The sequence below is a fragment of the Plectropomus leopardus genome, chromosome 4, assembly GCF_008729295.1.
Source record: "Plectropomus leopardus isolate mb chromosome 4, YSFRI_Pleo_2.0, whole genome shotgun sequence".
In the NCBI taxonomy this organism is placed as follows: domain Eukaryota; kingdom Metazoa; phylum Chordata; class Actinopteri; order Perciformes; family Serranidae; genus Plectropomus; species Plectropomus leopardus.
Window position 1 is genome coordinate 10096893 of NC_056466.1, and position 21358 is coordinate 10118250.

The following is a 21358-nucleotide window of genomic DNA, read 5'->3' on the forward strand; positions in this document are numbered from 1 at the left end:
CTCAGCTCATTGATTCACAACATTGACCACAATGGACTAATACACCTTAAAAATATATAAGATAACACAGAATTAACATTTAATAAGAAAGAAAAGAGAAACTGATGCCAGACGAACTGATATTGCATCTTTATATATTGTCATTACTCCCAGACCTAATCCCCTATTTATAAATGAAAGATGATTCATCAGCTCAACGAGAGTTATGACTGGCTTTGTTCTCTCTATCGCTCTTTGAAAGTTAATTTTTCTAATAATAAATTATTTGACAGGGAGGCTACTTTGAAAGGAAACATTATGCCAAAGTCTATACTTGCCAGTGAACTATGACAACAGTGTTTCTGCCTGAATGTTGTCTAGAGTGCCGGCTTAGTGTTTTGGATTAAAGCACTTAATAATCCATTGGTTGAATGAAGCAGTAAACTGCTGCTGCAAGTAACAGACTAATTGCCCCGGGCAACTCATCCATCCAATCATTGTCTTTGCCACTCACACGGAGGCTGAAACCTTTCTCTTCATGCCTCGGATGAAATGGCACAGAAACACCCTGGACAAGTCACCAGTCGCTGCAGGCCAACTCACAGACAAACACATTACAATCCCCACTGTGGGCAGTTCTGACCCAGTGAGCATTGATCTTCACTGTGTCTTGATGTCTACAAATGTACTGCAAGTTTAAACTGTGATTTTTAGACATCTAGGTTAACTAAAAAAAGGAAAAAAAATCTGCTGGTTAGTCTTGTTGGCAACAATGTCGCTAGCTTAGCACATATTATTTGTCACTGTGTTTTTGTTTTATTTTTTTTTCTTCCTATGCAGATGCCTGTTGTGTCAAAAAGAGACAGGAGATTATGAATAAAAGATTTGATAAGGGATTTGTTGCGGTGGAGCTTAACGAATTAGGGTATTTTACCAACTTGGAACCAAATCCAAAATGGAACGAGCTATTGGAACCATTACAAAACCTAGCTGTAAAGCAAATCAATGCAGGAGATGCTGTCGCAGACCTGCAGTTAACATTGAACCTTTTTATTAACCCTGTTAACCCTGACTACAATCTGACCCTCACCTTAACGTTTAGTTGGAAGACCCAGACCATACATTAATCCATTTATGTGCCATGGCCATTATATTTCCATAACATTAACTGCCATTCAAAAACAATAAATTGTAAAACATTGGCCTTGTCAGACAAATTAAGCAGAGTTTTTACCCAGACACATGCTGCCCCCTGAAAGTCAGAGATTTGAATCATCAGTCGGGGATCCCTCAGTCGACTGACATTGCTTCATGTCGAGCAGTTTGTTTTTTTATCATTTTTTTCCTAGTCAGTGTGCTGCACAGTATACTTCTGGTGACGTTTTGGTCCCCAGACTTTGCTGTGGAGTGAGTGCTCTTGACTTTTGCTCAGCCCTTTAGTAGAGGCTGCAGCGTCATGCAGCAACACAGAGGAGGAGAGACTCTGCACTTTAAGGCTCCGATATAACATTATCTTCTCTTTTCTGCGTAGAAGTGGAGAATTTACAGCTCAAAGCAAGTATGACAGTCAGTGGCTTTTGTTTGATAACAAGTGCAGGCAAAAAATGTTGCCGGCCTGTTGTTAGTGCCATTTGATTGTTTACTGACTGCGGCTGTCAGACCGAACGTTCCACTGAACCCGAGCAGATTTTAAAAGTTTATGAGTAAAGAAACCCAAACCATCGAATATTCGTATTGAACGGCCAAATCTGATTCGACTGACATAATTCTGAGTCGCGCACAGATCTACACATGATCTGTTTTCTCACATGAATTCCAGACAGTGTCCAGAGAATCAAGTCACAACAACAGGAGATTATTTCTGTACGAAGCATTCTCACCTATTGGAAATACTCTGTTTAGTTTAGGTGAGAGTTGGCATCTGGGTAGAGGATGCAGGAGACAGATCATAACATGGGATACACACTGCTCACATAGCTGGTTTGTAATTTGGTAAACAACAAAATCTCATGTCGTTCCTTAAAATTTTCAGACTGTTTCAGCATTTGCCCTCATCAGCAGAAATCAGCGATTCCTGTTGTCATGTTGTTAGACATTTTTGTTGCTGTCTTTTTGTAAATTAATCTTTTTTCTTCACCTGCAGATGTTTGTTTCCCTTAGGTTTTCTGCAAGTCCACATGACAGAAACGTCATCCACAGGCCCACTAGCTGGCAGTTAATTATTTGGACAGTTACCTGCTTAAATCAAGCTTGGGCTCAATTGAACATTGCACACTCTTTGTATTAGGGAGCTGGCAGGGTAAAATTCATTAAATGTCCAATCCAGCTGTTTCGGTTTTTTGCTTTCTCTTATACAGCTCCTCCATGTAGTGTCTGGATAATTTTAGGTTTTCAGTGCATGTGTGTAAGAGGCTATAGTCCTCATTTGTTAAGCAAATCACCGGATCGGTGCTTACTGAGGACGCTCAAGTTTAGCCGTTAGTGGTTGGAGGGGGACGACATTAGAGCAGCAGGATAAAACCCACTCAAACGTGAAAAGGACATACTAACTGTGCAGAATTTAGGCACCGCTCTGTAGAGAGATGCTCAGCGAGCCCTTTGCTGGCTAAATTAAGGTTAATAAGAAGCTTTTCAGCTTTCCCAAATCTGGTCTCTCATACTTTGTTATGAAACTCTCAGGCGTTTTGTTTTGGCGACAGCTCTGTTTGGTTCTTTTGCTGGTCTCCCAAAGTTCCCTGGATTCTATCCAGAGAGCCGGCTTGTGTCGAGGACCTGTAGCTGGAGCAGAATTGGCTTTGTCATCCCCCTAGAGTGTGTTCCTGGAACAAAAGACTGCAACAATTCAGACAATCGCAGTGGAAATGTCTGCAACGCGTTCAGGCGTCTCTACCTCTGACCCCTCAGCACTGCATAGAACGCTTCGGTTCACCAGTGCTGAGAATGTTTTTCAAGCGCATCAGTCAGCGAGTGTTCAGAGTCTTCAGGCTTGATTTTGCCGCAGGGTTCTCTGCAAAGAAACCTTTCCTCTCTCTGTCTCTCTTGCTCTCTGAGCCTCTTGTGTCTCTGTGTGAGTCTCTTTCTGAGGACAGACAATTGAGTTGTTGCTGCTTCAGTTCGACTCCGACAACCACCTGATGATGCTTTCATCTTCGGACTTCTGATGAATATTGATTTGGTGTGTTTTCTGTTCTCATTGTGTCTTTTTGCTGTTTCGTCTGCGTTAACATTCACAAACAGTTTTTGTTCAGCAGCAAGCCGAAGTCAGGTTTACACTGAGAAGAGTTAGATCAGTAACCTTTTGTTTTTTCCGCAGAACAATATTGCGACAGAATTCATTTCTCTTTAATTCCTGTTTGCTTCAGGGTGATGTTCTTTGTTCGAGCTCGGGAAACTAAGATGATTTAGTTGGAATTTTCGTCGCTCAGTCTTTGAAGTACATGGCTTGTTTTTCCCCAGAGCATGGTCAACAGTTTTGTACACCAACGCTGAATTGTTCTGCTTTACTGGCAGACATCTGGCAAAACCTCACAAACATTCCCTAATGCAATTTCTGTCTGCCTTTTTTCCATTCATTTGATGTTCACACACTGCAATGCGCTGCACTGTATCTCATTCTTTGGCTCCCCGAAAAAAACTGGAGGACTTGCCTTCACAAATGAAAACAAATAGACACCTCCACTTTGTGACCGTAGAGATAGAGCCCATGTCATTTAAGATATTTTCCAATTTGTTTAATTTCAAGAGAATATACCTTTCAAATGTTGGGATCTCATTTTTTAGTTAAACTAATTAAAGGCGGATTAAAGAGAAAGGGCTGTAGAGGCAGCCATTGAATGTATTCTGCAATTGATTATGCTCTTTAAATACCATACCTCCGTCAACATAATACCGCCAGTGTGTTAAGCCTGCTTCATGGTCACAGACTTTGACTGACTGAGAAAATCTTCCACTCGAGAGTCTGATGTAACATCCTGATTCAAATCTGCTTTAATCTCTTTTACTGATAGTCACAAAAATATGTCTATCTTTCACTAGCCATTAATTTCACAGAAAAGCACACAAAGTGCTTGGCTAAACAGAAATTGAAACAGGTTGCTTTTTGCAAAAAATCATTGTGGTGTTTGGCCTCAAATTGAAAATATGTAGAACACTCAAGTCTGGGCAGTATTTTTCTTTCTTCCCTCCAATTCATTGTAGAGACCGTCTGTGCCTCTTCATGTCTTTTTCACATGGTGACCAGACAAAACAAGAAGTTAACAAGAGTTTCAATGGGCTCAGCTTATGGGGAAGTGCTGATTGGACAGCAATGCTCAGATAAAAGTTGTAATTGCGTGAGAATTTGAGAGGAGGCTTGTTCCACTGAAGACTCATGAATATTTAGACATGTTGGTTTACAGAAATCTGTGTTTATGTAGACTAGGAGAACCAAGTGTTTTTTGTGCTTAAACTTAACCACACGTTAATCACAGTGTTGTAATAGTCAAGTCAATTTATTTTCATAGCACTAAATCGTAACAAAAGTTATCGTGGGGCACTTTTCATGCAGGTCTGGCACCATACCATGTAATTTAATTTACAGAGACCCAACCATGTTCATATGAGCAAGATCTTGGCAAAAGTAGTGAGGATAAACGTCCTTTTAACAGGCAGAAACCTTGAACAGAACCAGACTCAAGGTGAGCAGCCTTCTGCTTCGACCAGTTGGGTTGACAGGGAAACTGAAAAACTCATATCTGTGGTTTGCAGAAACCTACAATGCCAACACTTATTCTGGTGATTGGATTGAGACATATGATCTGCATCTGTGATGCTCTTAAAGCAGTTGAAGACTCAGTTATACAAACCGACCAGTCTCACCTCATGCTGTCTAGGGATTTTAATTTGGTGTGTTTTTAAGGTCTTTGCACTGTTTTTTCACTGTCTTATTTTTAATGATTTGTATTCCTGTAAAGCACTTCATAATCTTTACTTACTTCGCACAGGAGAACTGATGTTGATCTTATTATATTATACTTATTCCTAATGTTTTACCACAGTATTTCTGCATTGCAGTTACGATTATGGAAAGATTATTGAAAGATTATCGAAAATAAACCATGGTTCTGGTATGGCTAGGCTTAGGCAACTAAAATATTTGGTTAGGGTAAAAGAAAGATTGCAGTTATTGTTAACAAAAAGGCAAATGTTGATTACAGTTATGTGTTGGAACACAAATTATAGCCTTGTGCTGCAAAGTTTGATACATTTCAAAGGGTTGGGGCAATTCATCAACATAATTGACATCATCGATAACGGAAAACACTGTTCTGACAGAACGTGCTTCTGTCAGTAGTAGTTGCTTTAAGTTTGTGCACCGCTGCTAAGGTTACACTATGCATCACTTAACATTATTATTCTGCATTGGGCATACATCATGACGTGGTGGAAACGTATACCTTAGACATAAATTCAGCAGATACTGGGCTGCTGATTGGAGAGCTATATCTGTGTTCATGTAACTATGGCTACAATAAGTAACCATCATATTATTTCACTAAGCTTCAACCAAAAAAATCAAGCTGTTAGGCTGAGAGAATCAAGCCCAAAAAAATAAATGCTCTGCTGTGAGATAATGACAGGTTTCAGACAGCAGTCACACCAGACCTCCATCTTTTTTGCAGAGCAAATAGGCAGAAATGTCTCTCTTTAGACATCATCCTGTCTGACTGGTCATTGTATCGGATATCCGCCAGAGTAAAAGCTACATCCTGCCTATTCTTGTTGCCAAGCAGAGTGCTGGTGAGATCAGCTGGTGTCAGTTTGCCAGAGTTTACGACAGGGGTTTCTCACTAATAGGACTTTTTCCAGTGCCATGTGGACTGAGAAATACAGAGGACAGGGCAGCAGAGGTGAATTTTCATATCCTATTATAATTAAAAACTAGACTCTATAATCCTCGAAAGTAATCAGTAGAATCTGAAATTGACTCTTAAATGTTCATACAATCAGTGAAGAGAAACTTAAAACAAAGGCGTGTGCTACCATCTATAAGTGTGGGTTCAAAGCCCAGCGTTTTGAAGAACAAAAGAAGTATTAGGCCTATTTTATTGAAACAAGGCACAGCAGTAATTAATGCGCAATGAAATATTAGCATGGATAATCCTCTCTGCATCACTGACAATGCTTAAAAGTACAACTCAGGTCAAATTGGACTTGTTAGTTCCTGAAGACTTAACTTGATTAAAGGCCAAGGGCAGGCCACGTTTGGCTGTGAACGCGCTCTAAGCCTATAACAAAGACGCTCACTTTCTCTAAATTTCATTGGTGAAAACTTAATTCTATTTATTAGGCATAATAGTCTATGATTGTCATCAACTGAGCTGTTATGTAAAGTTGTTAATTCAGTTTAACTGAAAAACAAAACCAAAAGTAAAAGGTATTCTGCACTGAACAGCAAAGCTATTTGGACTTGGGAGATAACTTTGGAGCTCAACATTGATAAGAAAAATACATTTTCAAAGTTTTAATCCCATGTTCATGTGCAAATTATTAATTTATCTTTTGTGACATGCCAAAATCTGTCAAAAATCTGCATCAGAGTATTTTCCCTAAAAAAAAAAAAACAGCAGAATTTTTCTCTTTCTGTAAAACCAGGTTGAACAGTTTAAAAAAAGCCATAGACGTTGATTCAGTGCTGCTTCTATCTCCACTGTCGGCTTAAAGGTGAGACAACTCCGTCCCCCCAATCCAAAACTGTACCTCTTATACAGAACGATGCGGCGAAATAACGGCCGAATGCTTCCACCTTGAACAGGAACTGTAAAAGGGGCTAAAGTCAACTCTATGTCTGCCCACTTTTTAGTGTTGTAATCAAATGCCAAGGAAGTTATATCCCTTTTCTAACTGTACACTGCTCAAATATTCAATTCAGTGGGAATTATATTTCCCAGTACAGAAGCTAAACACTAATTTCTGTTTTACGGGACTTTAACCTCCTACACTGAGTTTTATAAGAATGTTGTTAGCATGAGAAGGTGATATTTACTACATGACTATTATATCATGTCACTATTATATAGAATCACACTGTATGCAGGTGGTGCATTTATCATAGTAAGTATGTACTTTTGGCATTTTGAAATCTCTTTTTATTGGTATTTTGAAGGACGTTTACAGCCACCATGCAGTTTCTTTTTAATTCTTTTTACAATTTTACAAGTTAACCAAGCAGAAGAACAGGGAACAGGAAAGCAAAATGTAAACTGTCAGGTAATAACATCACATGGCCAGACATCATTTACCTCCACGGCAAGTATAAATCAAGAAACTTATTAATGGCAGCAAGTCATTTTCCTTTTCATATTGATTAGCTCTCTTGTGCAAGGTATGAGTGTGTGATCTTAGTCCACATCTGAGAGCTGACATCTCCCTGCAGTCTGCACCTAAGACATCCCCACTCTCCATTAAAGAAATGTAACCTTGTGCATTGTGATGACTACACGATAAAGGCACGCCTGGCAGTTGTTCTCATCCATGTCATGCCAAAAACAACATATGTTTCTATGTTATTTATGAGGTCTCCTCTCAGGAGGCTCCGGCAGTGCTACACGGAGGCAAGCCTTATAGTTCACTGCCCCTGCTTCAAATCAGGATCATTCTCCGTGCTGCACTTCTCCCCACACCTCCACTTGAATATGCGATGGAAATGATGCTGTCTGTCTGACTCATTATTGTGCTTTGTAATCATAGCAACCACTGTGTCTCTCCGGCATTTGGGAGTGAATTTGAATGAGAGAAATCTCTTTGCAATTTCACCGAAACCTCATTCCCTCTGAAGGAGCACAAGCGGCGAGCTCTGACTAAAAAAAGGACAAACGCTGAAATAGGTATCATCAACACTGTGAAGTAGACTGCAAATCCAAATGGGAGTTATGTCACAGTTGTGGGTGGGTGTCGCTGTCCCCACAGAGAGAAATATTTGAAAATCCTGGCCGCATCAATGCAGCTTTCACAGGAAAAAAAGAAATGCCAATACAGCCCCTGTAAATGCTGTAATATTCTACTTGAAGGCCGGTTTGGTAGTTACTAGTGATGATGGATTCATGTGGAGTTTCTAGGGACTAGGCTGGCTAACAGGCTCATTCCCACTGTTAAATTATTAAAGCCCATGGGTTCAAGAACATCCACGTTTTTGCACTCGTCATATTTTATTTCATAGTAGTCATCGGTAGAGAATTAATTATTTACTGTGCCGGGTCCCCAGACGTTTCCGAATGGTTCGTTTTTGTTGGCAGCGATAGATGATTGGTTAACCTTCTCTTGTTCTATTGCCAGAGGTTTTACTTGTACAGAGTAACTGTAGAAATGCAGTACCACGCCAGCCTGCATCTGCTTGTTGTTTCACCACAGGGTGTGATATTGCATTCTTTTTCATCACTGCAAAATCAATATCATTTGACATGAATCGTGCATATTCCCAGTAATCTTTAGTCTGTTTGTTTACCCATTAGATTGTAAGCAAACTTTCACTGTGCACTTGTCTGGTTTATTTGCTACAGTATTTCCTTTTGTTTCCTCCATTTAGATCTACGGACTACGGCTCCACATACGAGAGAATGAACGACAAAGTCGGATCTAAGACTGTGTTGAGCTACCTGTACGTCTGTCCAACTAACAAGAGAAAGGTGAGATGTTGCAAGTCTTTTATTTTTTAGTATTTGTGTGGATTCTTTAGTTTACTGACAAGCTGTTTTTCTTTTTCAAAATGCTCAAAGGCTGTAAAGTCTCAAATTTTTGCCCCAACTGCAGAGAACCAGGCCTTTTTTAAGATGGGCTTATGTAAGAGATTGCCTTTTGTTAATATTTTCCTCTATTTGAGTATGATGCTGTTTGCTATTATTGCAAAATCAAAACTTTTCACCTAATTCAGGATAATATACATTTCCACACCAGTGCTTGCAGTACAACAGTTGTTTGCTACTTAGTCTTTTATAACAAAAATGAAAACTAAAAATCATTCACCAATTATCTTGAACCATTTTCATGTTGCCGTTTTTGTGATGGCTTTTAAGCTACCGTCAACATCACTCAATACTTCCTACACAGTTGTTTTGCAGAAATGTGCAAAAGTCTCAGGCTAAATTAAACTTTGTTATTTAAGCAAGGTTATAGCGATCTTGCATATTTATTTCTCTGTAGTCTCTTTACTAAAATGCAACCAGAACGTACAGGGAATGTCTATACAGTATTATAAATGCAAATATTTAAGGATAATTATTTGTATATATATATATATATATATTATATATATATATATATATATATATATATATACACACACACACAGGCCAACATTAAAGTAAAAAGGGCACCTGCTTCCCAAAACAGCATTTATAATAACATTTTAACAGTAAGTCTTCATTATGATACTTCAGATAACCTTTCTTTCAGAGAGCTAAAGGTTCAGTGTGAAGGACTGAGGGGGGTATGTCGACTGAAATGGAATGTGATAATATAATTATGTTTTTTTTTCATGTATACTCACCTGAAAATAAGAATCATTGTGTTTTCATTACCTTAGAATAGGCCTTTCATATCTAGACAAGTGGCTCCTTGTCTTCAGAAATCGCCATGTTGTTTTTGCAGTCGCCCATAATGGACGAACCAAACACTGGCTCTAGATAGGGTCATTGGCATTCTCGCAACAACAACTGTAGTTAATAGCCTCTTTGCAATGACCAGATTTAGTGAAGTGAAACTGTTTTTACTGTTTTTAATCAACTCGTCCATTTGTTTTGACGGATAATTTGGCTTCCAGTAAAATCCTCCTGAATGATGAACAGTGAAGAAATTCTAACCGGGAGAAGTTTCAGCTTGTTGCAATCTGCAATCTACCGCTAGTTGCCACTGAGTCCCCCTTAATCTTACATACGACTCTTTTAAGCATTATGGCACCACAGAGATTGATATTGAATTGAGAACTCTGAGTTTTAAGGTGTAAATAATTTGATGTGTAATTTGATGTGATGTGAGGCTGTGAATTTGAAACATCTGCGGAAAATCTATAGTGTAATCGACAGTAGTTTATAACCTGTTTGAAAAATGGCAAAGTAGAATAAGATTAAATTTATTTAATAAAGGAAATGTGGCTGAGTGGTGTTGAGTGTTGAGTGGTGAGTGCGACATGACTCAGTGATTCTACAGAGGTAATGAGTGCTGTGGAAATTTACATTATGCTGAATTTCCTATGTGAGCTATAACGTAGATCAAAGGCAATTCCACACCTTCTCAAATATTTATACTTGACTTCCATTACCTGCAGCATTTGCATATTAGCCTACCTTTTCTTTGAGAGTTCATGGTACACAGTTTATCTGGACACGATGGGCATTATGTTTTTAACAGCATTTCTTCCTTCCTGCATAAGAATGTTTCTGGCAACCACCAAAACTTAAATTTTCAGAATTTCAGGCCGTAAAAAGACACAGAAAAAAAGTATGCACATTGCCAGCTGCTAACCATCTGCCAGCGTCTTTAATCTGCCCAAGAGTTCTGTCAATTACTTTTCATTTTATTTTTTTTCTGACATTCTAAGAATTTAGTTAACTGATCAGTATTGCACTGCATTTTCTACCATCTGCCTCAGTTTTCTCTTAATTTAATTTAATGAAATAATGGTCTAAGAACCTTCCTGCTATGAAAAATTCATATCCAGCTCACATTAGCTGAATTGAATTGTGCAGATAACTGATCCCCTGAAAGATTATGCTCATCCCTGCATCACGTACTGTATAAGTCCACGTACAGGAAACATTCTGAATCCCTTCACTTTTCTGTACTGTGATTCACAGCTCACAGCCAGGCGGTAAATCTGATTTGCCCTCAAGTGGTGAACTCCAGTCATCTGGTGCTCCGAGCAACAATTTGATAAAGTGGAAATGTAGCCAAGAGGTCAGGGTGCTGTAAGCAGCTTGGTTCTAGTCTTTATCTGTAGACAGCCCCAAGGCTGTTTCCATGTCAATATGTTCCCAGTCAACAAACTGTATCTGTAAAAGAAAATAACTATCATGAAAAAAAATAAATAAATAAAAAATAATAATTGACCCAGCTCTTATTAGCATTGCACTGTCAATTACAACAGATTGTATGCATATGGAGGAGATGAAATTAACACAGCATAACACTGACGTGTTCTTCTGGTAAAGCAGAGCTGGAGACATTAACATGATTGTTTTAAAGGGAGCTTGATATGACAATTTGGGGCAATTAGTTGCAATAACGTCATTCCTCTTATGGTTTCACTATTTCAACCGCAAAAGAGTTCATCTGCATTTACAAATTGGGAATCAATTAAGAACGGCAAAATGAACATTAGATATATTCCACGAGCATTAGGTTAAATTATAGAATATTTTTTATGATTCTTGCAGTATTTGTAGAAAAAGTACCAGAGAATTGTTTTTAACTTGACTGCAGCTGAAAAAATAAATGAGCTGATAAGCTTAAACGGAGATAATTTGAAACTTTGAAAGAAAGAAAAAATCAGATAATTTCCTCTTGCAAATGAAAAGTTTAATTAAAAAATGGCAGTCTGACTTAGTGTGGTATGATGAGTACTGTAGCTTTTAGTGGCTAATGATTGCTAACTTGGACAAACCTGTACCATATTTTCCCATGTTTTTGTGTTAAAGTAGCTAATGGAAACAAAATCATTTAAAGTTTGTCCAGTATGTAGTGAGAGCACTGCAGCTTGCAGTGGGGAAACAGGCTGCAATGAGTATTGTAAGTGTTTGACAACATTATGGAAAGGATCCCTACAGAGAAAAAAAGTTTCAGTTCAATCAGTTTCAATAATTGTTGTTTCTATTAGTCACTTAATAATATATATATATATATATATATTATATATATATATATATATATATATATATATATATATATATATAATATATATATACGATATTTCAAAAAAAAGAATATTCGACAAAGTACCAAGCACTGTAAACCAGCTGGATCAACTTTCTCATTTTACTGCTAAACAGTACACTAAAATATCAAACATTTAAGGCAAAAAATATTAACAAAATTTGGATTTATATTTCATCAGTGCTGCCTCCTTTGACAGCTTGTCCACAGTTCATGAGCAGTGATTGGCGTGTTTACAGCTGCATTAGAGACTCCGCAGCTCTGATTGTTTGCTTTTTGCTCTTGAGGTTTGGCCATTTGAAGTGACAACAGAGACAATAGAGTAGTCAGAGTGATACTATTTTTTCACAGATTTTCTGTTTTATTTAGTGCGATATGAATATAAAGACCGTATCAGTAAATATGAAAAAAGGTTTTTTTAATTGCCACATATAGCAACAGATCTCTTAGTCTTATAATCGTGCTATAAAACATGTAAACTTCCAGCAGCACAACAACAAGAAAAAGTGGCATTTAGAAATAGGTGCTGTGAATCAAAATAACAAATTTCTTTTAATTTATATGCTAAAATTGTAGGAAAGAGAAAGAGTTTGTTTGGAGTGTTTAGTATGCAGACTTATTTTTTTCCTCCAGAACACATCTGAAGATGAATACGCAGGTAAGATAGACAGGTCAGATTTAAGAAACTATGAAAAAAATTTAAACTTAACGCCATAGAACATCAGCATAATGATGTAGTGAAGAGAAAGTCTTGGCCACCTGTTAATAAAATTGACAGTTTTGTTGCCATATGACAGGTGTTGCAAAAAAACCAAACATGTTATCCTTGAAAATAATAATTTTGCCCTACCTGGTCAGACAAAAGTTGAATAAATAAATAAATTTAAAAAATGAAGGGTGGCATCGAGAGACTTAAGAAAATAAAGCTCGACTCCCCCTGTGTAGGGAGGACGTGCCTAGAGTTGTGGAGGTGCTCGGGTTCATCAGCTTCACTTTCTCAAGGCCGAGCCAAGGTACTGACCCTGAATATGTTTGCATGGTGCAGGAGTTAATGGGATCGCAGAACTGTTGAGCTACACCACGTCAGGACGAGGAACAGATCATAGGCAGCGCTGATTACTCCTCATGACTCACTCCTCCTGCCTGTTTTATGTGGGAAATATTTAATTTCACATCAAGGGCACAGCAGGAATGTAGTCCCTGAGGCTCTCTCTGTTGCTCATGTGAGGCACTTTTTTTTGGTATTTTAGTTATATAAGATTAGATAAACTGTGTTAACGCCCCAAGGAGGTAATTCACACTTGTACAGCACAATAAACAGAATGTAAATACTCAGGAACAATAGTTCCGATATCAGTTCCTCCAAAGTATATTCAAGACATTCAATGAATGTAATATTTCAACACCTCTAGGGAATTTCTTCAAATTTTGCACAGACATTCTCCTGGACTCAGCAATGAGCTGATTAGATTTTGGTGGTATCAGGTCAAAGGTCAAGGCCACTGTGAAATAGTATTCCTCTCATTCTTGTGAATGTGATATCTCAGGAACGCCTTGAGGGAATTTCTGTAAGTTTGACAAAAACTTTAGAGTACACTCAAGAATGAGCTGATTAGATGTCGGTGGTCAAAGGTCAAGGTCACTGTGACCTCATCAGACTTATTGTTGTGAAAGTGATATCTCAAGAACACCTTGAGGGAATTTCTTCAAATTTAACACAAATGTTCAAGTACGCCCAAGAATGAACTGATTAGATGTTGGTGGTCAAAGGTCAAGGTCACTCTGACCTCATCAGACTTATCATTGTGAAAGTGATATCTCAAGAACACCTATAGGGAATTTATTCAAATTTGACACAAACAGTTACTTGGATTCAACAGTGATCTGATTAGAATTTGATATTCAAAGGTCAAGGTCACAGTGACCTTGTATCCACCTCATTTACTTGAACGTAACATCTAACGATGGCCTTGAGGGAGTTTACTCAAATTCGGCACAAACGCTCGTTTTGACTCAAGAATGAACTGTTTGGAATCTGGTTGTCGTAAGTCAAAGGTTAAAGGTCAAGGTCAGGGTAACCTCATACAGCATGTTTTTGGCCATAACTCAAGAACCCTCAAGAATGACCTTGAAACTGTACTGATTGTATGGATCTTCTGTGTGCGAGGCATCCATGTTTTCACAGACATGGAGGTAAACTGCAAGCAGGCTGGTGCACAGAGACATACAACAGTGTGGAGGTATTTCTAGTTTCTATTGAAACAAAAGCAACATTTTATTGTGTGCATGTTCCTGTGTGAGTCATCACAGCCGAGAACTAGTAACAATCACAGGAGAATATTTTACTCTAATGGTTGACCTCTGGCTCTGCCCATGGTCCGATTCCCCCTCCGCACCTTATCTCTGATCCAATTATTTCGATTTGCCCTCCTACAGATGGATGAAAGTCTGCCTTTCTGCTGGCTATATTCCTCTGTTGTGTCCTCGCATCTTCGTGGCCTTATTTAGCATCTGCTTGTGTTCTAGCAGATGAAAAGGAACAGTCTGGATGCCTAATCATTTACTGTAAAATATAATCATCTGATGCTCTTTGAGGTATTCCTTTGAACCACAATAAAAGAATCGTTATATTTCCACTGCGATGATTGAAGAAGCATATGTAGAATTTTTTTCTCTCCTACATTGTCCAAGAAAAAAGGAGGAGCTCTGACCTTTAACAATGTCACGTTATAGATTTGAATGATAGTAATGACATTTAGCGCAAGGCCGCTGAAAATGACACCTCCCATGAATCTTGTCGGCTGCATTTTGATGTCTTGCTCGAAGCTCGATGTGTGTTCAGTCCTTGAACTGCTTGAACGGCTGCAAGATTGGGTTAATTTTAAAATAAAGACATGCACATTTAAAACACCATTTAGGAAGCAAGACAGTGAAAACATGATAGCTAGATGTGGGTGATTAAGTCCTGATCCTTGGTTAATGAGCACATTGCAGCGACGAATCTCTGTTAAAACCTCTCTGTCAAAGACAGACTAAGCTCAATTGATCTGGCGTGACGTGATTCATTTCCTGCAGGGTGTCTCTTTCCCCTCCATCTCTGATCCATACCTTCACTTACCCCATGATCCGACAACTACCGGCTTCTATCTCTGTGCTCCAGCTTATGCACAGCTCAACATCAGACTGATAAAACACAACGGTTATCCCTCCAACCCTTTATCGATTCAGTATTGTTACCCTCCTCACTCGCCCGCTTCCTCACAAAGGCTGAGTGCTCTGCTGTGAGGGAAATCTTAATCACCCCCCGCTAATGCTATCGGTCACTGTGATTTTGGAAGTGAGTAATTATTGTTTGAGGGTGATTGTTTTAGTAGGCAGGAGAGAAATTGGCCACCGCTCCTGTCCCCGCCTTTGTATTGGCCTTGAATTGGTTTGTGGGTTCTTTCTAATCGCAGAGGCGACAGACAGAAACTGGCTTGTTACGATAATGTGTAAGGTTGGGAAATAATGTGGCTGTTTTCACACTTACATGGTGGTAAATGAGTAAAGCAAATATGACAATGCTTTCTAGGCCCCGTTCCCAGTATTAAAAGAGCAAATTATGAGCCTCCCTGAATCGAGGCTTGAGAAAAGATGAGCTGAAAGCACTGCAGTTGAAGGATACAGTTACATAGAGAGCATAGAGAGGGGAAATAACACTCATGGCTGAGTACAACGCTTGAATGACAAGGGTACATTTCAGTTTAAAACCTACAGTTTAACTCTTAAGTAATCTCATTTTTTCTATTTAACTGAAAGTCCTGACATTTGGCTCAAAGTAAGGCATTGTGTATAGTAATTTCCCACTTGCAATAGATGCCTCCGCGTACAATAATATGTTAGATTGTATGATTACTCCTTAAAAAATGTTAAATACATCTGACAAGCTCCAAAGACACTGGCAGATACAGGGAGGTCTTGGCATCGCACGGGGGCAAGATTGGTGAGCCTGAGCCAATGAGAAATCCAGGTTGAGAATGCGCTGCCTGTTTATTGGTGCTTAATGAAAAACAATTTATCTAAATCACCACCAGGGAGGGTTCCTGGTTAAAGCTCTGGAAAGAGGGCTCGCATTTTTGTCAGTGACAAATGTGCTGCTGTTTTTCCAATTCAAATTGAATTGACGAGCGAAAACGCAGTCATTTGGGCCGCAAGCACAGCCTAACCCACAATCCCACCTCCCAGTCCTTATAGAGGCATCTGTGTTGTACTGTAGCGTAAGTTAGATAAAAGACTCAAAACTGAGATAAACATTTAAGGCTGCATAATAGAACAAATTATTGAATTATATGAAGGGGTTGGCTCGCCATGACCACCTACAGTTCCCCTCAGCTTTTCGGTTTTCAGGACTGGAGCCCGAGTGCTGGGGGGCATGGAGAGAGAGAGGACCTTCAAACAAGGTGTTGGATGAACTATGAGCTCATGATTCAGATTCAGAAAACTGTCTGTCGTTACAGATAATAGTTTTAGATGTGGCTCATCACACAGGGCAAAACAAACTCGGACAATAAACATACAGCATGTGTTCCTTAAAAACAGAATAAATACTTAATACCACATGCTGCGTGTCGCTCAGAGTATAGCGCCCCGCCCCTTCTTGTGACTGATTTCGATTGCTACCTCAGGAATACATCTGTGTTCAAAGAAGAACTTATGTTAAAGGAATACACCTGCAAAATGATCATTTGTGTTGCTTCTGGCATGTTACCTTAAATTTGTAAAGAAAACTTTTGTTCTTCTTACATGCCTCCACAGTAAATGGAGAATCCAAAACGGAGGCAAAGGCAAACATTCTTTATGAATGGAAGTAAATGGGGACCATGGTTTATAACAGCAAAACTATATCAAAACTTGCATTTACAGATTTTCATGCAGTATAATCACATTGGGTTTATGCTCAGTACTTCAAAAACACATGCATTTTTGTATATGCAAAGACAAGGGAGAAAATACCTATAATCAAAACTTTTGCTTCCCCCAGTGCCTGGTCCTCCCTCGGAGCTTCCAGCCGGTCAGCCAGCGGAGGACTGTGCGCAGGCGGCGGCATGGGGGGAAGCTAAACACTGTTCAGTTTTCATCTGGGCACACTGCAATGACACATGGCTGCACACAGCTGGTTGAATATCGGCAAAGTTTCCCTTTATTTTCATCTTCTTCTGTCCCGATTGCCAGGCGATGTGGTGGTTCACTTGTATACTGTGATCTGTATGTTAGGCTTTGGCTTCTAATTATATCTTTTTAACCTGTTGTTGGTCCTTCATGCACATATTGTAGACCCTTCTGTGTGTGTTTCTGTGTAATCACGTCCCTCAAATTAGATAAGATTTCTTCAGGGAGTGCCGTAAGTTACAGTGTGAGCTCTATGCTCAATTTGTCAGCTTGACGGACCATCACAAAGGGGCGGAGCTTAGCAAAGGGTCAATCTGTCTTGCAACAGACGAGCTTTTATCATTTAAATTCTAATTTTGAGCGGATAAGGAATGTAGTCACTCTATAGCAGCATATGCAGTTGAAATGATCACCTTTATTGATTTATGTGTAATAATGCAAATCCTGTAAATTAAACCTGCAAAATGCTAAATGTACTCAGCTAAGGCTGAGGAATATATTGATATTATATTGATAGAGTGATACAAGACTGGATATTGTAATAATGTAAATTGTTGTTGGTTTTAAAGGCTACATTACAATAAAGTGATATATTGTGATATAACGTCCTGATCTTTGACTGTTTATAATTTGGCGTTACCCACTTAGTTATTATACCCACATCACTGATGATTATCAAATTTCTAATTGTGTCAGCATTTTCTGAAAGCACCAATAGTCAGTCCTACAATTTTGTTAAAGTATCGCTGATATAAGTTTTTTGGTCAAAAATATTATGGCATTTGATATTCTCCATATTGCACAGCCCTATACTGAACATAATTTCTTTTGCAACATCTGAATATGTAACCTTTTAAAATGAATGAATGCAACTGTATTCAATAGCATAGTCTGATACAAAAGAATACAACTTTCTTAAAATATATTACACCTATTCACACACTTCCTCTTTAGTCATGTAGGAATTCCTGTGACTATTTTATCAGCTTCCACAAAGACTCTAAATGTCATTAGCTGACGGAAATATGCATTGTGAAATTCCTGTTCTTATTGAATTCTGTAATAACTGTGATAGCTCTGGCAAAAATATTCCAAGCATGAAATTAGGGCCCCTACCACTGTGGTGCTGTTATATTTGAAATTAGAATTTTATTGGAGAGAGAAATGCTAAGAAATTACACACTAAAGGACGAGCTGATAAAGAAAATAACATACTGTATACGTGGAGTCATGCATGGCTGCCTGATCTGTTGTTTGTACAGCACTTAACTGTAACTAGACTACAAGCTTTATCGCTCTTCTGCTCTGGATTAGGACAGTTTATTCAGCCCACCTGTGTTCTTCATGTGTTTTTTTTTTTTTTCCCGGGCAGTTCTGGTTTACGCATTATTTCACCTCTTGTTACCTTCATCCTATTTTGGAGAGATGATGAAAACTCCAAGTCTTCACGTCAGTGCACAGGAAGAGTCACAGAGCCATGGCAACAGAAGTGCCAGAGCTACACTCAAGAAACGAAGCTGGATACACTGTATAGAGGAGCTGTTTGCCAAGAATAAGCCTGACGTGTGCCAAAAGCCAGGCCTTTTCTGCTGACACTGCTCCAGCCTCTAACATCTCTCTTCTACCTTCTCTCATCTCCCTATCTTTCCACCTCTTTACTCAAACTCGCCCTTCAATCTTTTTTTTTTTCACTCCCGTCTTCAAAAACTCATACCTACTCTCCTTCTCCTCCCTCTCTTCTCTCAGATTATGGTGTTGACAGATCCCGAATTTGAAAGCAGCGTGCTCATCAGCTCTGATGAGGGAGCCAGTTTCCAGAAGTACCGCCTCACTTTCTACGTCTTGAGCCTTTTATTCCATCCCACTGAAGAGGACTGGGCCTTAGCCTACAGTCACGACCAGAAGGTACGTTTGTGCTTGATGTCACATCTCTTCTTCGTCCTCGCCACAATTAGCTTCATGTGATTTACTTAGAGCTGTCTCTACCTTTGTGTCATCCACAGTACGTATTCACCAGGATCTGTAGTTTTCATCAATTTAGCTAATTACCTGATGGTTGGGCATTCATTCATTTTATGAATATGAATTCTAAAATTGTGGTGTAAGCCTTTATTTATCTGAAATAAAGAGAGAGCCAGACCTTTATAAGAGTCAGGCTATCATTAAAGACAGGCCTTTATCTCTGCATCCACCTATTATGTAGGTATTATTACATATATATATTATTTTATTTTCTGTGAGAAGCTTTCTGAGTTTTTTATTTGCTCCCATTTGCAATGTCTGAATGACTTTGCAGTTTTCTGTCGAGGCAAACTGAACACTTTCTCAGTTGTTCCACATTAAACCCCTTCAAGTATGACATATAAGAGCGTGATCACAAAAGAATTCATCACTATGACTGAATTCAAATCTAGCCAACACCAAGTGTATCTGTTGTTAACGTCACATTTTCCGGTGTGTCCAGGCGCTTATCATGTTCTTTTACATCTGAAAATTTTGGGAGAAGCATTGGGCAAAAACTTTTGTTGTGGAAGAGCCAACAGTTCTTGTGTCAGCAAGATTTTATTTCCTTTCCCGAGGGCATCGTGCATTTGGTTGTGTGTTTTTTAACGTTTGTCCACAGCTAATCTCACCAAGTACTGGACCAATCAGCCTAATATTTTGTGTGCACATTTATTACTGTGTGCTCATACGTCTTGTGGTGCAGTGATTCACAACTGTTGAAAAAACTGTTTTATTTGCTGTTTTATGTCATTACTGACTGCCAACTCGTCTTAACAGGCCAATAGGGGAAGGACGTTTTCCAGAAATTGGCTTGTTTGTCTGTTTTTTTTTTTTGTTGTTGTTTATTGATATTATTTTCTACTTCGGTGTGCTGTAGCTGACAGACAAAGGTAACACCGTTAAAAGTCCAGTTGTGACTGATATGGATCAAAGATTTGTGGCTGTGTTCTAGTTGTTAAAAATACAGTCATACTCATACATATAATTACAAACAGACAAGGTGCGTAGCCCTGAACGCTTTAAAATACGCTGTGCTGCATCTGCTGGAATTACAAGAATTGTGTAAAGTGGCTGCAATCAGATTGATCTGCACTCTGCTGAGTGCATTACTGAGTGCACTTTTCTACATTTCCTACTTCCGTTTTCTTGGAAATAACTGCAGTTTTTATTAATTACAAGGAAAACTTTGTGTTTTTTTCAGTTATGTTGACTTTGAAAGAGCTCTTGACCTATTTGGCATTGCACACGTCAGACTCAGATGAACAGTAGAATTGATGCACACAGCCGGTGATATTGTCTCCTATAATTTCACATATTCTTCTTCCTTGAACAAATCTGGCGCCCTCATTACCCTCAATGTAACTAGATCATTAAAAGTTCAATGGGAGATTCACGTATGTTATGCTAGCACCAGCCAGCGTAGCCTCAGGCACGCTACTTAAGCCGAGATGCAAATATTTATTAGTGTGTAATTTAGAGATGTAACTCGCCTGCTGACATAGTGCAGATTTTTCATGTCTTCATATCGACCTGCTGCCTACTCGCTAAAATACTCTTGGATCAGATAGCCAACCATCGAAATTATTTTACTGTAAGTGTATCAAGTGAACAGTGTCTCTATTTTTCTCCTAATTAGTATTAAAAAACATGGTTTTGCTTTCATTGGGAAACATTTGCAGGAAGTGTGTAAGCAGTGAGAATGACTTCATCATTGAGTGAAAATGTTATTTCTGTTGGAAAAAGAGCAGCTCAGATACAGAGAGCTTGAGTGAATCATCACTGTGTTGTTGTACTGATGGAAATGATGCTGTGGTGATGCACACAATGCACCATGCAAGCCATTACAGTAAAGGTACTAGTAATTTGTTTATTGCCCTGCATTATTTCGGACCGGCTCTTTGTTGTCTAAACAGAGCTAAGACTCAGTTATTGTTTGAGGCTGTATTTGAGCTTTTATTTCAGAATGGTATATACTACATTAGCCAGAATGCTGTCCCTTAAAGTGATTCTGCAGCCTCCCATTTTTCTATTAGGTGTCACCTTCACTGGGCTTTGTCACACAGTATGGAGCTCTGCACACCATCTTCACACAGCGCTCTTAGATTGTATGCAGCAAAGGTCTGCCATGAAGGTCAGTGACCCGAGAGCCAAAGCCATCACCCTGCAGGGGGTACTTGGTGCAGGACCAGGGTGATGTTTGGTGAACAGTGGTGGCTTTATCAAACCTGTCAATGATAAAGCTTTGAAAAGGTTGTCACTGCATGAGCAAATGTCAAGGTTTTTTCTTGGCAGACTGGCTTCACAGTACCCAAGATATGAAAAA

At 38.9% G+C, this 21358-nt stretch overlaps 1 protein-coding gene across 1 annotated transcript in view; it reads left to right on the top strand.

Annotated features, from left to right (window-relative positions):
• sorcs3 (sortilin related VPS10 domain containing receptor 3) overlaps positions 1–21358 on the top strand; it is a 275666-nt gene that overhangs the window by 129815 nt on the left and 124493 nt on the right. Inside the window, exons 3-4 of the mRNA XM_042484973.1 lie at positions 8543–8642; positions 18778–18936. Coding sequence (XP_042340907.1) covers positions 8543–8642; positions 18778–18936 — 259 coding nt within the window. The remainder of the gene's footprint in view (positions 1–8542; positions 8643–18777; positions 18937–21358) is intronic.